Source organism: Folsomia candida, unplaced genomic scaffold (assembly GCF_002217175.1).
Source record: "Folsomia candida strain VU population unplaced genomic scaffold, ASM221717v1 Fcan01_Sc001, whole genome shotgun sequence".
Lineage (NCBI taxonomy): Eukaryota > Metazoa > Arthropoda > Collembola > Entomobryomorpha > Isotomidae > Folsomia > Folsomia candida.
This window is the reverse complement of record NW_019091193.1, coordinates 11,154,995-11,172,204: the sequence shown is the minus strand read 5'-3', so window position 1 is coordinate 11,172,204 and position 17,210 is coordinate 11,154,995. Positions and strand designations below refer to the sequence as shown.

The 17,210-nt window shown below is 36.8% G+C and overlaps 1 protein-coding gene across 2 annotated transcripts in view; it reads left to right on the top strand.

Annotated features, from left to right (window-relative positions):
• The window catches only part of LOC110842323 (epidermal growth factor receptor), a 60,710-nt gene that overhangs the window by 26,459 nt on the left and 17,041 nt on the right, over positions 1–17,210 (top strand). The window contains exon 1 of one of the 2 annotated variants that reach the window (XM_022088036.2): positions 7,351–9,736. The exons of the other annotated variant lie outside the window; for it this stretch is intronic. Coding sequence (XP_021943728.1) covers positions 9,490–9,736 — 247 coding nt within the window. The 5' untranslated portion in view covers positions 7,351–9,489. Of the gene's footprint in view, positions 1–7,350; positions 9,737–17,210 lie in introns of those variants that run through there. 2 annotated transcript variants of the gene reach the window in all.

Genomic DNA, 17,210 nt, shown 5'->3' with positions numbered 1-17,210 from the left:
TTGTGTTGATTATCCTCGAACGCGATATGATTGAGATTGATCCCGCTCCTGCTGATTTTTGGTGAGGCAACGAAATGGCCGAAAAATAGCACACCGTATATACAACGTCAAGCAAAGTATTTATATGATGAGCGAAAGTATACATATGTATACATAAATACATACTACATGTATATATAAAAAGAAAAAGGACGGAGTAGCAGCATCAGCAATAAGTAAAGTGGCAGCTTAATGAGAGGAACTTTAAGAGACTTTTAGACTTTGGAACGCGATATAGTTTAAATACTTCCATTATCTGTTGCTGATTGAGGAGCGCAACCTGCACATTCTTTTATCAAGATTACCTGTCAAAAACCGAATACGATGTGCAGTGTCATCATAGTCTGCTTGAATTCTCCAATCTCGATTATTTTCAACTTTACTGCTCCTTGGCTCCTCCGTTCATCATCATCGTACTTATGTACATATGTATGTACTTGTGTATGCAATGTACTGCACTACATGCGTGTGAAATGTTCCGCTTGACAGCAAAAATTCCTTTCGTTTATGATTCAATCAACTTTTTTTAAGTTATTCGTCCCGTTTAGCTGCTAGAAAAGGGTGGGAGAGTAGTAAATACTTATATGTACATATGCTCACCCATACACACAAGAGGCGAATTAAAGGAGGACAGATACACGTATACTTGGAGAATGTGTAGATAGATTCGTGCATTATAGAGCTTGTGTATGTGGAATTTTTCATACACGGAGGAATTCTAGAGTTTAAAGTTCTATAGCCCAAGAAAATTAAGGATCATCAAGCAATAATAGACTTTCTGGTGATTGAGATAAGGAACATGGCGCTTGCCGTTGAGGAGCCAGTTTTCCGCAAACCCTTAAAATGCCTACTTCACTTCAAGCACGGCATAAATTGGTTTGTTTCCATCTGAAATGATGATGTCTTGTGCAATGATAGCATGGATGTTGGATTGCATAACATAATGGGGAGACCGGCAACGACTACCACATACCAATCTCATTATTAATGTTATTCTAATGTTATTTCTAATTCTTTTGAGAATAGTAATATCTATCTTCGGGCATGGGGAACATGTATGTATGCACAAGTGAGTCAGTCAGGAGGCAACACAATCAATCTGAAGTACTCGTCGTCTCGTTGTACATAAGTTTTCACCATACAATTCCGAGTCAAGTTGTTGGGGTAGATTTCATTAAATTATCAAGTGCATTACATGTGTATGTCGTTGTTCCTTTTCTTTGGTTTACCTTAAATCCCCTTGAAAAGGCAATGAACACCTTTTGCGACTGAATAAGAAAATGAACTGTACTTCTTTTCAAATATGATCTCTGAGATGTTGGGTGCTGCTGTTGCTGCTCTTTTTCAGCTGCCTTTTGTCCAACAACGCGAGGTTGGCAGCCCTTAAAAGCTGGCAGCTATTCTTCAAACTTGAATAAAGTAAATAGTCAGTATGCAGTAAGAGAAGGAGAGGCGCAATACGAAATGGTTATCGAGCTACGTGCTTGACTGACGCTGGTTCACATAACAAAATCCATCATTTCTTTCCAAATTTTGTATCGACAGCATCAGGATTTGAAAACAGGGCAGCATATCCATAAGAAAGAATAAGAGAATGCATCGAGTACACATTGGGAGCACAATAACTTGCAACAAGTTCGCATCTATCTTTCGGTGTCAAACTCTGTCCATTTTGAGAGACCTTTCTTTTTCAGTAGTTCTAAACGAAACTTTTGACTTCAGTCAGAAGGACCGTGAACAAATGGGTACCGCCTTTTGCCCAATTCTTACATCTTTGAGACCATTTGAGAATTAAATTGAAAATGAAAACGAAAACCACGCGAACTTTCAATGCAGTGTAAATTGAATATAGTTGTAAATTTTTCCAGTTAATAAGTAAATTATTTACAATATTAATCTATTTTAATACGCACGCATTCGATGGTCGTATTAAATAATTCGTACTTCATCATTTTATGTCGAGTTACTTATTTATTTCATCCCTTTCACAATGGTCGTCGCATGCATTAAACCAGAATATCTTCACGGTTTTCAATCATCGTCAAGTGTCATTTCGCCTTCTCGTACCAATGCATTTAGGAATGGCAGTTCCTGTGCGTGTCAAGTCTGTTTTCAGGTAACTTTTGACTGTTCCATGTTAAAAAAATAAAATTTTGTTTTTATATTTTCTCCTGATACCGGTGGAGTCTGGACTTTAGAGGTAAATATCAGAGTGGGTTAGGATTGGGTTAGGTCAGCGCAACGCAGCATGAGGATTTTGAGGGATAGGGGGATTTTCTTTGAAGACTTGAAAATAATTTGCCTCGTTTTGTTCTTCTTTGGTGAACAATAGAGCTCAACGGGAGGCTACAGAATTTTATGCATCCACGGTTTCGAAAATGCAGAGGGAGTTCATTTCACAGCCTCTTGGCTCTCTCTCTCCGTAAGACGTCTAATGAGTTGTTGTTGGCGTCCGACTCTCTCTGTAAAGCCAAAGTTAAGGTGGCTGATTGACGAGGTAGCTTCCATTAGACTCCGACACTTGTGTACCTGCCTGCCCATCCTCTCTCATCATGCACATTTGAAAATTAACAACCACAACAGCATGGAACATCCTACAGATAGGACACAGCTTTAATACCCTCATTTCCATTACCTGAGTTTGATTTTACTGTGATGAAGCAAAGTTATGACCGTGCGTATTGATTTTCTGAAATGAGTTTCAAAATTTTAGTGCGAAATGGTTTACGGTACTAGAATATTGTTATCTTCAAAAGCAGAAGAAATGCATCATGTACTTTTCCTCAAGTTATGCTCAAAGTCGGATTATACTAAATCTTACATTATGACCCTCAACGTCAGTCTTAATAATTGATTGGAACCCAATCTAGTCCGGATAAAACAACGCATCACTTCAAACTCTGCATCTTATGGGTATAATAATAATAAATTCATAAATCCCCAATAAATTTATGATACATAACCGCAAAAGGTGATTGCCAGGATTGAATTAAGGTTTACTAAAAGGTATTTAAAATTCAATGCTTTAACTTCTTATGTATTTATTTGTAGTTGGTATTTGAGGCTTACACTTCATAAACCATTTGCAAACGGACAAGGTGATTGCTAGATAGTCATTTAGTGTGATGTTCTGTGAAGTTCAATTTGCATCGAAATTTTAATAAATAATTTTAACGCAACAAAGGACAACCTTTATTTCATAATAATTTAAGCTACTTTAAATTGGTCTTCCTCAGTGCTTGCTAGCAATTTAATTCTTTGGTCGGAATGACACATCGTGAAACTTATGATGACTTGCCTATTAAGTAAATCTCAACTACTGGTTAAACATCATTGGTGAGCAGGATACTTTCTACCTCCTTGAAATTTGCATATGTATCTTAGATAAGCGAAGGGTGGATGATTACAAGACCGTAAAATATTGTGACTATGATTTGTGAACTAGGTTTACACCGTGTATTATTTTTAATCTCACAAGTATTATAATCCTCATCGTATGTATGTACTCCTCTCTACAAGCTCACACATAATGTGTACATATGTATATGTTTCAAAACACAAAGGGTAAATACTACGAAAATGAGCATATTACATGTTTGTATGTATGAATATGGCTGGTTTATGGTTCCAAGATTTGTTGTTCGGTTGACGTGTATTTGCAGAATTTGCAGCTACAATAATTGCTTATGAAAGTGGATAGTCAAGTAGCCAGTGTCAGTCAACAAAGCCCAAGCAGTTGGTTAATGAATGTCAAACGGATTTTATATTTCAACTTTGACTGAATTCCATCTCATGCGAATGTTGTCTCGAGGAATGAAATACTGATAAAAATGTGGTTGCCTTGAATGACCATTATTCGCAGCTGAAAAACGATTAGTATAAAACACATCACACAAATTATATTTATTTGCGTGATCAAATTAGGAGCCGCATCGAATGGAAATGGCATCTTCGCAATTCAATACAAATGTTCTCGTTGGTCACAATAAATTGGGCAAATTAACCGATTATAAATTCAACAAGAAATTATAATATTCTTGTTTGCTCATTTTGCTACAAAACCCATTGGATGGAATGGGAATTGTCATAACTTTGGGGATGCGTATATACCTTTAATAATTAGTTGATTTACTGGACGTTAATAATTTGTTGTTTTTCGTCCACCATCGTTGACACTTGCAAATTCTGTAAATCTATATTTAATGGAGGTGAAGCGTATTACAAGTTATTACGTATTATTTGATTTATAAATCCATTTATTTAAACTTGTTCCCAGAGTTTTTGTTGTTGGGCAAAGCACCAGCGTTGGTGTACGTAGATTTTTTGCTGATATAATTCAAATTTGTGTAAATGAAGCTTCCATAATCATTAACGAATTTGGGACCATGTAATTGCTTTCTGTGGGATGGAACGAGATGAACAGAAGAGTTAATCTGCCATTGAGTTCCGAAGGGAATGACATCATCTCTATCATTTCTATGTGACCGCTGGTTTGCCGATATTCTTAACCAATTTGCATTCACCTGTGCATCCCAATCTTGCAAACTACTTTCATTTAGCCAGCCCCTGCCTGCCACTGACGGAGTCGATATTCCTCTTTGGTCTTGATGAATGACCAACTAACTCTGCAGGCAAACATGTAGCAGAAAAAATTCCAATTCAACCTTGTCTGCTGAAGTCTGCTGCGTGCATACGTATGTACATTGGTTTTTCTCGTACATATTATCTACAAATGCGGATGGGATCAGATTAGTTAAAGTTGATCTCCTTTTAACACGGTTCATAAGTGCATGTATGTACGTATGTATAACTGCATACAAATGTAAGGTTCACTCACTCCCTTAACAATCGGAATTGCTATTTATTCCATATTTAATAAGATGCTTGAGAAATTTATAAAAAATAAGGGACGTTGATGTAAATGCATATCACATAATTTTACAATCCATAAATTATCCACACTGCTGCAGCAATGATGATAATAAAGATCATTTTCAGTCATGATCCATAAAAAGGAAAGAATTCTTGCTCGGCATGCCTTAAATTGATACAAATCCCACGCCCAAAATATTTTACGCTTTATGCAAGCTACACATACATACGTACGAATGCAGCAATTAGTCCCACATTTCGGTAAAACATTTCCAATGATGATGGACTACACATTAAAAATCATCATACCGAGTTGGTGGTTGCTGTCACACTTAACTGATAAATTTAGGCGTTTTAAAAGTAATCCATCACAAATTAGACAAGATTTATGGATCACAAAACACAATTTTTTTAAGAGTTTTAGGCCGTTTAAAACACCAAAAATTCTACGTCATATAAAAGTATTTATTCATGTATTTCTCTCAACACACTGAATTTTTCTCTCATTAGAACCATTTCTAAAAATCCCGAGTTTTGTTGTTCAAGGTTGAGAAATTCTGAAGGACACTGGCAACCACCCGCCCGCTATTTGTTCGCAGGAAGCATTTAGCAGTGTTTCGATTGAGTAACCTTGTTAATCGCCACATTTGCTTTGAAGTGTGCTCAGAAAGGAAGCGCGTAAAATCCCAACCATTTTAATTTCCTTCCATTTGCAAATCTGCGAAGCAAATTCTACGAAATCATTCTCATTTGAGTATGCGAAAGAACAACAATCCAAGAAACAGGACAGAATCACTGTGAGCGATGAACATTTTTTATTACAGTTTCCCTTATTGTGATTAATGTGCTCAAGAGATTTATTTTCTCAGAACAAGAGAGATGAGAATTTTGAAACATGAATTCCACCAAACAAAACGAGACAAAAAAATCGCACCGCATTTTATTCTTCATCCATCCCAGCACATATGTATGCTGTACATACGTATATGCCTCACATGGTGCACTTGTCAGTCCAATGAGGAAATATGATTACAGCATGTGAAACAGGGAGTCCATAGCTGTGGTGAATTTCATTTTATGAATATTGCTTCTGATTACTAGCCATCATCTTGGATAGTTCTACTACCTGTCTGTACCTGTGGTAATAATAACACGACTTGAAATGAAATGCCAGGGTTTGTGTAAAATGGAGGGGTAAACAATGCATAACATTATTTAATGCGTGTTATTTTGTGCATACGAATTGTTCAAGAGTATGAATCCGTACTCACATATTTATCTTTCTTGTGGTACATACGTAGGTAACATATATATCATTATTGCACCATCTCATATTTTCTGTCTGTGTGTCTCACACTTTCCAACTCTCCTGCTGCCTCTTCCTTATTCCAGAAAGTGTGTTTCATCTTTATTGTTCGTAGAAAATGAGTGGTTCCTGCGATGATGATTAATACTTGGGTTTGTATGGAGCACATTCATCGTGTGTGTGTACGTTGGGATTGGGAATGTGATTTCAAGGAATTAAACCATGTCATCACATCATTTGCTTTGAGACAGTCCACAAGATTATATAATATTTATTAGATTGCGTGGTGAAATTGGAATATGGGCTCCACTCATGAAAACCGATTAAAGATCTCGAGATTTGATTTTCATGTCACACTAATAAGAAGTCGACCTTTGGGTAAAGTTAACTTTTCGTGAATTTGAAATACATAACAAAGCAGAGAAAGAGCACAACACGCGAGGACGACGGTACAGCAAGAGTCTCATGCTTAGTATGTGCATATGTACATCGTATACATGAGTGTAGTGCAGTCCAATTTATGTAAAGAAATGCATTTTCGTGGTGGTTTTGGTAGTACCAAATCTTGCTGAGGAAAATCATCTCTAGGTCTCTATGCCTGGCGTAGTAGACAATATTCTCTTGGTTGTATGAAAGGGATACTAAGAAAAAGAAGTTTGCCGGAGGCATGAAATTCCTCAGCATAGATGAAGAAGAAGAGAGCCCACGGTGATTAATAAGGACTGTGCCATGAAGCTCTCTCTCTTATATTCTTGTTACCTGAGAGAAGACGACCGTATGTACGTCCACATGCATACAATTCATGTTCATCTTCCAACTTCACCTTCTTCTTCCTACCTGTTGTGCCTCTTCTTATGTGCGAGCTGTGCAAGAAGAATACGAGGCGAGTATCACCTCCTTCTTCTTACCTTGGCTCTTTTCCCTCTCATCTCAACCCTGCGATACGTATAACGCCGTCGTCGTCGTCGTCAACAAGGATAGCTGTTGAAGCTCTTAACATTTTATATGCTGTATTCAAATAACACCTTTTGGGACGACGGTAGGTAGGGATAGTAGGAACGTGAATATGGTCGTCTCTGTGTACGTGTAGGGTAGTTGTGATGAGATTGTGTATTGTTGCTTAGTCTTGGCAGTGCATTGCATGTACAGACACCCATGCAGGAAAGATATTCCGAGTGGTTTTTATCGCATTGTTGTAAGAGCACTCCAGGGTTTTTTGAGAATTCAACAAGACTGAATCCAGTAGACATTACGCAGTGCTCTGGCAACTAACATCAAAGTTCTGCTCGTCACGGCATTGTTTCAGTAGAAAAAGGACGGTTGTAACTCTATATTTGTACGTCAAATTTCACTTGTGCGAGGTCACAACAACGCTTTGATTTGCCTGTGCACAACAATAATTTGTAAATAATTGATACTGGCCAAACCAAGTAAGTTTGGGGAGTTTGTGCAGTTTACATATTGTGATAAAGACAATACATTACAGAATATATGTGTCAGGTGTATGAAGCTGTGGGTAGAGTGAGGATGGTTTCTGGATGAAAGGCGTAATTACTTATTGTCGTCATTACACACACACATAGCTCACGAGACCAAGCTCAAGGAAGAAAAAGAAGACGAGCGATGATGTCTCATCATTATTATTATTTTCCATAATCTTCCTGGCACTACTACCACATCGTACACTCTCTTTGTGATTGTGATAAGACGACTGGGTATTTTCCAACGATCGTGAAAATATTCGAGTGATTAATCATACAGACCACAATACACATGTACATCGCATAACCCTTCTTCTTCTACTCACGAGACAGAGAGAGGGAGAGAGACCGGTTGCAGTTTACACAAATGCTGCACGGCAACACTGATATGTTGCTATCAGAGAACTTTACAAAACAATGGCGTTGATAAGAACCTGACGAGGAGACCGTAAAACAAATGCTGATGTTGAAATTTGAAGAGGGTCGGTTAGAGTTTTGTTGCACTTGTTTGAGCTACACAACGCTCTCGAGGAAGGAATAATAACACAAACCATAACTTATGCCGAGCAAAATTGAGTGATGAAAACGAAGGACTTGCATAATATTACATACATATTGCACTAGTATTTAACTAGTAAACTCGCCACCAGCCAGGTCAGAAAGTGGTGGCTGAAGTATAAATATAATATGTAACAGTAATCACAATACATGGATTCGAAGAACGTGTAATATTTTCATGGAACACACAACTAACTGGAGGAGAGATTAGCCGAGCCGTGTGCGCCAGAGTTTGGAACATCATGAACTCAAATATCAAGTGAAACCGAAGATAGTGAGCGATGTGTATTGTAAACACGGATATCTTTGGAGTGATTTGTCCTTTGCTTGTCTATGCATGTGTGAATTTATGAGACTGAAAATAATCGACAATACGACTACAACTCCAAAACATACATAACAAACAACTGTCAGCTACACACATTACATGAGAAACCAACCTCTTATTTTGTTGATTTTTGATAGATATCAAGGATGACAAATTCTACTCGGTGGAGGGATTTTGTTTCGTGTACTTAGTCAGTTCTATTTTGACTGGTGACAGTAGTGGTGGGTTCAGGATCGTTATTTCATAAAATCTTGACCACTTTCTGAACATCTTTTGGTACAGACGTAACGGCAAGTTTCATGTGACTTGAAAATCGGAGTGGCAATATCCATGAACATACTCTTCGTCATTAGAAAGTGCAGTAATAGTACTCCATCGTTGGACGCAAATCATATAACCTTATCTGCTTATTGATAACCCTTGTTCAAGTTATCGCCCGAGTCCCACACAATCCGAACACAACACAACGCAATTACACTTTAACCCACCTGCGTCAAATTATCAAATCAATAACATTACCAAAACGAGACACATATTCCACTCTTATACTTATCGCTTCATTCTTTAGTCAAATGTGTTACAAGGAAAACAAGACTCGTATTAATTGACAAAGTTCGCCATTGTTCTGATTTACAAGTTTTTCAAGTTAATGTTTTTACCTCGGGTGTTTATCTAAATTGAATAGTGTGCACTACTTATTTGCATAAATACTGTGTTAACTGTGGTTAGAAAACTATCGCACGTGATACCATATATTGAATAAAAGTGTCATTGCGAAGCCAACCAGGGAAAGGGAGCTTTGGTGCCCTTACTAAATTACAACACAATGTGCCTTAAATATCGTCCAAAAGTAAGGGCTGTGACTGTCATGGTCGTCTGCAACAAGTAGAACTACGGATTCCAGAATGAAGTCTCCCACAAAACTTTCCCCGACGCCCAGTGCGTCACGGGGACTAGGGATGGATTTATCTCTAAAACCGTATCGAATTTCACTGCGACCTAACCAAACCTTAGCTAAATTTTTATATTGTGTCGTGGTGCTACTAAATTTTGTCTTTTTCGCTACATCGTCAAATGTCATACACACCGGTTTTAATTATAGCATAAGTCCCCCTAAGTCACCTCCTTTGGAAGTATATCGCTCAGCAAAAAGTGAGTATGCAAACTAACTACAAGTATATAAATTTAGGCTTAAATTACTTATCAAACATTTCTCGTTTGCTTTTGCTTTGGTCCACACTTAAATACACAATAACAATTAGCACGAATATTGTAAATTTACATACGCACGAAATGCTACCTTGTTGTTGGAATTGTCACAAAGATAAAGTGCATATCTCCGTGTATCATGTTTGTCAACAAATTGATAAGCGATTACAATTCAAAGAATAGATTGCATTATGGCTTCCAGTTTTCAATGCACACATTTATATATTTCGTCCATAAGATTCATCAAGGGGTGTCTTCTCTAGTGTGGAAATTAGGTCAACATTTTTGTTCACACAGCGAAATATAAATGCAGAGAACCCTTTTTTGAAATCGGAAACGAAACTCGACTGAAAAATATTTCCATTCATGATTTCATTTTAAAAAGAGAGTTTCTGTGTAGTCGGGTATCACTGGATTCCTCGAAACAAAAAGGGGTCGATATTATGCAGATGAAAAGTTAGTCCGACTTTTCTCTCTCATGGAATTGTGTGGCTTTCATTCAAATCATGCAACAAGTTGTTGTGTTCATTTCCGTTTCCCATCTGACCAACTCACCACGTCACAAAACATATGAACAAGAATATGTAACAGGAGAGGAAGAAACTGGTGCAACTTCCTCCGCGTCCAAGTAATTTCATACAAAATATTCCGTCCGGTTAGCTAAATGTGAAGGTGCATGTATTCTGGTGCATTTAAAAAAAGGAAGCAAGTGGCTTAAAAAATAGCAGCTCTTTCCCACTTTGAAAACCAACAGCAAGAACAACTGCTGCTGGAGTTCATTTGGAATAATACACGGAGGAGGAAGTCCAGAAGGAAGGAAGCAATATGTACTTAAACAGTTCACCGTCCGTGATTGCTTGCTAAGATCTTCGAAAGCATGATTTTCGAGCCAAGAGCTTACAAACATCTCCAATAAATGCTTTTATACGAAAGGGAGATAAAGGGACGACGAGGAAAAGGAAAGACGGCTGCAACTGCGGATTTTCCCAGGGTGGGGGGACTGCACTTTCTTGGGAAATAGGAATGAATGAGCGGACAAACGAACCTCTTTCTTAAGTACATGGCACATGTGTATCCTTCATATTGAATGTTTGATCCACAAGAGTGAACCCTGAGATATTATGCATATGCTCCCAAACAGTACTGCCTTTTCTTGTGGGAGAATTATTTTCCAAGCAGTTGCGCTTTTCATTCCTCAGACCACAAATTTTATCAACAAGACAAGAAAGAGGAAGCTCTCTCATTCAGTATGGTTTACAAGCCCAGAGAATAAGCCATCGGATTAAAATGTCTCTTGATACCCTCGTGGTTGTTTAGTTGCACTTATTGATGTTAATCTTTACTTGTTGAGATTGTTGGGTAGTGGATGACAAGTGTGCTGATCTAATCTTCCTTCAACCTCAATATCCCTCAACAGCATTTTATGTAATAATAAATAATAGTGCAAAGCCTTAGATTCATTTTCATTACTCAGATTCAGATAAATGCGCCAGTTATCTATGATTTAATATAGCTACTACACGTTAAGAGCCATGTTGGAAGTTGTGTTCCTTCATTGTGATAAATTAGCATGCTGTAAAATGCCTAAAGCTGGAGTTAGTAATACTATTTAGTAACGAAAATATCAGATCTTACCGCAATATACGTGTTTTAGACCAGTTGGGGATATTACTAAATATATTTCCTTTTCAGGTATTGAAATTGAATACTTCACGGGCACAGAGAATACTTTGTTTTTGAGTTTTGTAATGCGTTGACCGTATGTAAGCATACACATTCTGCTGAATTTGCTGAGCCAAGCCAAGGCAGATGAGTTTGTAGGTGTTGCATTTGCGATATGTGGGGGCAGTGCCAAACTGTCAAAGCCTTCAGACTTTAAATTCCTGAATATTGTATACAATTTATTTCCTCGAAGTTTTTATTGCTTCTGATCGATCCGGTTGCGACGTGTATAGCATTTTTAATCCCTGATTTGCAGACAAAGTATATAAACTTAATTGTGTCGTGTCTGACTCTTGGCTGTCTTCAGTACCTTCCTTCACATCTAGATAAGTGCATGGACTGTACTCTTGTCAGTAATGCGCATGGTAAAAATTACTTTATATTTTATATACGTTTTTAAGAGTTATGCATTTAATATCGATACAAGACCAAGTCCACATTATAATAAAATTCGAATCAAGATGTTCAACATTTGAGTATTGACAAGTATTTGAAGCAATAATGTACAAAAGTTGCTTTCCAACATTGGGGCAACAAGTCAGTTAAATTGTTTTGCGAGTGAAGGAAGCAAGATTTTTGGTAGCACGTCCTTGCATATGCTTTTCTGGTGATTTGATGAATACAACAATTACTTCAAGAATGTTAAACATATTTAGCTCGCATGCAGTATTGCGCATGTGTGTCCTTTTTTAGGTGTGAATTACGAAAAAAGTAGTTAACAGGAATTTTCAGTTGTCGTTGATTTGGGAAATGCTGGAGATATCCATCCCCACAGCTTCTTCAAGTTTTCCAACTTTTAAAATTAGGCAGACTCCTTTTATATAACCATTTTCTTCATTGTCTTTAGGGTTACAACGACAAAGTTTTACTTTGGTAGGCAAATTTGAAGTTGCTTTGTTTTTTACACGATAAAAATTCTACTCTCTTTCCTGATACTTAGTAATGAGACAGTGTAGAGATAGAAATCATGTCCATGTTATCTTCTGCCACTTTAACTTGCGACAAAGTTAAAGTTACGGCGCATTATTAGGTCCAAAAGTCACATCCCGAAAGGAAAAACTACCCAAGAAAGAGCTCATTCAGTTAGAAAATAAGCCCATAAACGGAGTATACGCTAATAAATTGAATTGCTATCAGCTTGTGATGTAAGTATGTACATGGACCGTTTCTTTCTCTCTCATAGGACGCATAATGTACTACCTGCTGTGATTTCTTGTACTTTAGCAGTGAACCCTGCTCCGAGCACGTGTCGAATTTTTCAGTTTAAGCCCAACGATCACTAATAATGCACTTTCAGCTCCAAGTTCCCTACAAGTTTGGAACTTTAAATGACTCACACATCCAATTCTTTTGTTTTTAAAGCATCGAATTGGAATCAATAATATGTACGCATTTTCAATCTCTATTTACGATCAACTATTTTAATGACACAAATGTTTAGCGATATATTTATTTATATATGCAGACGAAGACGGTGAGGGCCGTTAAGATTCAGAGATTAAAGAAGTGATGATAACACCCAAACTTGATATAAACATTTAAATATCTATCCAGTGCGTACTGCCTGAAATGGTTAATCTCACTTTCATTTTCAACACGCGCTTGCTGCAGTTGTAAGATGCTGCATTTCCTTGCCTAATTTATCCAAGTCCATTTATTTTTCCACTACCAACTACACACAATAATGCGTATAATCGACGCAGACGTATGTACATAGATTTGGCCTGTCTCCTCTGAGAATAATAACAAGTTGCTGCAATGTATGACCAACTAAAACAAACTATTTGACCAAATCTGATCCCTCCCTTTTCCCATACTCGTCCAAAACTCTTTCTCACATGCATTGTACTTTTGTACTTGATACAATTCAGCAAACAACCAGATTCATATCAGCAATTTGAAAAAAGAGATTCAGATACAGGCAATAGTTGTACATTTCCTTTGTGTTCGAAAAACTCAAACGAACTTCAAACATAGGAAAAATTGCCGAATTGCACCGATCGATGTACATGTGTATTAATGCTATTAATCCAAAGTGAAATCTGTGTTTGAAGTGGGCGACGTGTCGTGTTGTCAACAGTAATTGCGGATGATGGTGCAAACTACGTTTTGCAAGGAACACATCCAACAATAGTATGTAGTGTTTTGAGATTGAAAGTTGTGATCTTAAAATCCCACTCACCAGTTCAGCAAGCAAGCAAGCAACTCATCATCTAACTGCATTGACACATATTTTGAAGCAACGAGCTTTTGCTGATGGTATTGTTGTACATACTGCCAACCTGATCCACCCACACATGAATAATTTCATACCGCTCTGACTATGCAAGAGACAGAAAGATGAAATATTAAACTGGCAGGCAATAAATAAATGGCTTTAAAATTTCCTCCTCCAACATGTTTTGCAAAATCATTTGGAGACGTTTTTGTTGAATCCTTTTAAATTATTTTAATAATGAGTCTTCGTTTACACATGTTATGTGGTGTCCTTTATCAGTATCTTTAAAGCAAAATAATGCACCCAGGACAAGCAGGATCTATTCCTTTGTTCTATTCATCAATGAAGTAAATGCACATATCGAATTCTCTGTGCATGTCCTAAATATTTGGTCAAATGGAGAAATTGGATTATTCTTTAATTCACAGAAGGAATGCTACTAACAAGGGAACCTTAAGTACTGTCACCTCTCGATTTCCTTCCAAATAGCCTTAATCGACAGATAATTTAGTGAAACTTAAACTTTGTCATAGAACATGCGGTGCAAAATCGCGTTTTCGCGAAATATTTGGCGAGAGCTGCACCAAAACCTGCCATTTGCCCAATGCTTTTAACATAGCCACCAGCCTTTCGAATGATGAAATGAACTTCATATAATCTTATTAAATTATATTTGTACCTGTCCGCGTAATTTCAGCCCGATCACCAATATGCATAAAACAATGCAAAGATTCGCAAATTTTTTGCAAATTGCGAAAATCTGAAAACTTGCAAATTTGAATTTCTTCGTTTCTTTAAATTCAACAAACTTTAACAGTTTAACTGTTAGAAAATATATTTTTCTTATTGCAAAAAATTTGCAAAAATTTGCAAAAACTGAACTTCGCAATTTTTCATGAAAATAACTTAAATAACCAAGGCTAGTCTACTTTTACGTATTTTTCGAAATTATTTGCGGTATTTCTTTTGGTAAGTTGCAAAAACTTACAATGTGTGCAATTTTTTAATTCAATATTATTATGTAGAATTTGTTTGCAATGTTTGCATGTTTAATTGTTTAACAAATTATCTTTCCCTTTATTCGCTCATATCTGCATATATGACAATTTTTAAGTTTCTCTAAAATGCGAAATTTAAAAAATGTAAACTTTAATTGTTACAAATTTTTGCAAATTTTTTGCAATAAGAAAAATATATTTTATAACAGTTAAACTGATAAGTTTGTTGAATTTAAAGAAAGAAAGAAATTTAAATTTGCGAAAGTTTTCAGATTTTCGCAATTTGCAAAAAATTTGCCAATCTTTGCATTGTTTTATGCATATTTGTGATCGGGCTGAAATTACGCGGACAGGTACAAATATAATTTAATAAGATTATATGAAGTTCATTTCATCATTCGAAAGGCTGGTGGCTATGTTAAAACCATTGGGCAAATGGCAGGTTTTGGTTCAGCTCTCGCCAAATATTTCGCGAAAACGCGATTTTGCACCGCATGTTCTATGACAAAGATTTAGTTTCACTAAATTATCTGTCGATTAAGGCCATTCCGAAGGAAATCGAGAGGTGACAGTACTTAAGGTTCCCTTGTAAGAACTGTAAGTTTTTCAAAGGAATGTCGCTTAAAGTGATGTACTTGAGTTATCTGTTAATTGAGAAGAAGATTACCGAATTCTATGGTCGAAGCATTAAATATGTCCAGCAGATTCATACACAATTTTCCTTGATGGTATTTTCTTTTGTGTTTTGCATTGTTCTTGAAATCCTCCGCAATGGATCATGATTACACAACGCTTCAAAGAGGTTGTGGTTGGGCAGCAAGTAATAATCTTGTTGTTGATGAAGAAATGAGAAGATATGTAGGATGTGCATGCTATTTAGTAGATGAGCAGTTAGGCTGGTCACAAGCCCAATCAAGGCACATTTGCAACCAACCAACCACAAGATTGCATTCCATTGATACGAAATTCATAATTGTTCTGCCATCTGGTATTTGCTTAACTTTACCTGAAAGAAAAGATGAGAATCTGTTTGTAGGCAACAATTTCTCAAAAAGTAATCGTCCTTCATCGCACCAGTTCAGTTCTTCTCTCCTCAAGCCGTCCAAGTACCAATATGTCGTTGGAAACGAGTGGCCATTAAATATAATTTAATATTCATTTGCACGTCACTTTCTTCAGATATGTGTTCTTGACATGCCTGCTTAACGTGCTTATTGTGAATTCATATGCAAGTTTCTTGCATGCACGGAGCAAATTTTTCCACTCGTTCCCAGGACAAGATCATTCCACTTCATTTTTCCAAAATTAATGATGGTTTTCTTTGCATCTTCACTCAGACATGTAATCAGCCGACCCAGTGTAAACTACGCACTTGGGATATAAAATTTACAGTGCATTAGTGTGCAATTGTGAGTTAGCTATGTGTATTACGAACCCTTATAAGCAATACTCAAATTATGAATCTGTCGCTATTCTTATACATAATTCTAATAATGGTGAATTATTATAATTAGACTGAACAATTTAATGTTTCAAATTATTATAAAACTCTGTATATTAGTTGTTAATCATTCCAAGAAGTAACTGACACACGTTAAAATGATTTGCCGGTTTCTTAACAATTTGGATCGAGGAATAACCCGAAACTTAAGTATTATATAATACACGCATCTAATTCACACTCACTCACTGAAAATATAAATCTTTAGTATATGTACAACATACAAGAATTTATTTACAAACACCATGCAAAAAAATACCTGCCAAAAATATCACCAAAATATGAAGCGTGCATTATGGATGGTGTAACAGCAACGACATTGTTTACCGTGCTTCAAACCAATAGAAACAAATTTATCGGCGTTCATACTGGAAGCAGTTTGATATTGCTTCGCCCGTGTCTCCGTGAACCAACAATTTGCCCAAGCGTTTCAGTTATGTTTCATTTCGAATGCGGCACTCATATCTTGCGTGGAGGAGGCGAAAACATTAAAACATTCTTAAATTGTTTAGAATTGTTCCCCGAAAGCCGTAAAAGTTGCTAAATGAATTGTCTTTCTTGGGTGGTCTGCCACTATTTACTGCTGTGGTATATGTTGCCCATGACCAACCGGTGTGGCTTGGCATACTCAACGGTATGATGCAAGTGCAACTAAATAAGTATCTAAGAGGGTGTCACTTACTGTCTATATTGGAAGATGTATTCGTCGTTACTGGCAGCATGAAATTATAATTGGCTATCTGTTGTAAAACATTAATCAATGACACGAGAATTCAGAGTCAAACAGAACCACCTCCAGTTGTCCACGGAGCACGGCCACCCTCCAATATCCTTCTAAATGTCTGCCGAAAAATAACAAGATTATTCATAAACATTGCGCAGGTTGCAGTTGGGGGTGGTTCACAACTGCTGGTAATTTTTCACGACAAGCCCTATAACGTTTTTACCAAAGTTTGCACGCACATAAATATGTAGTGC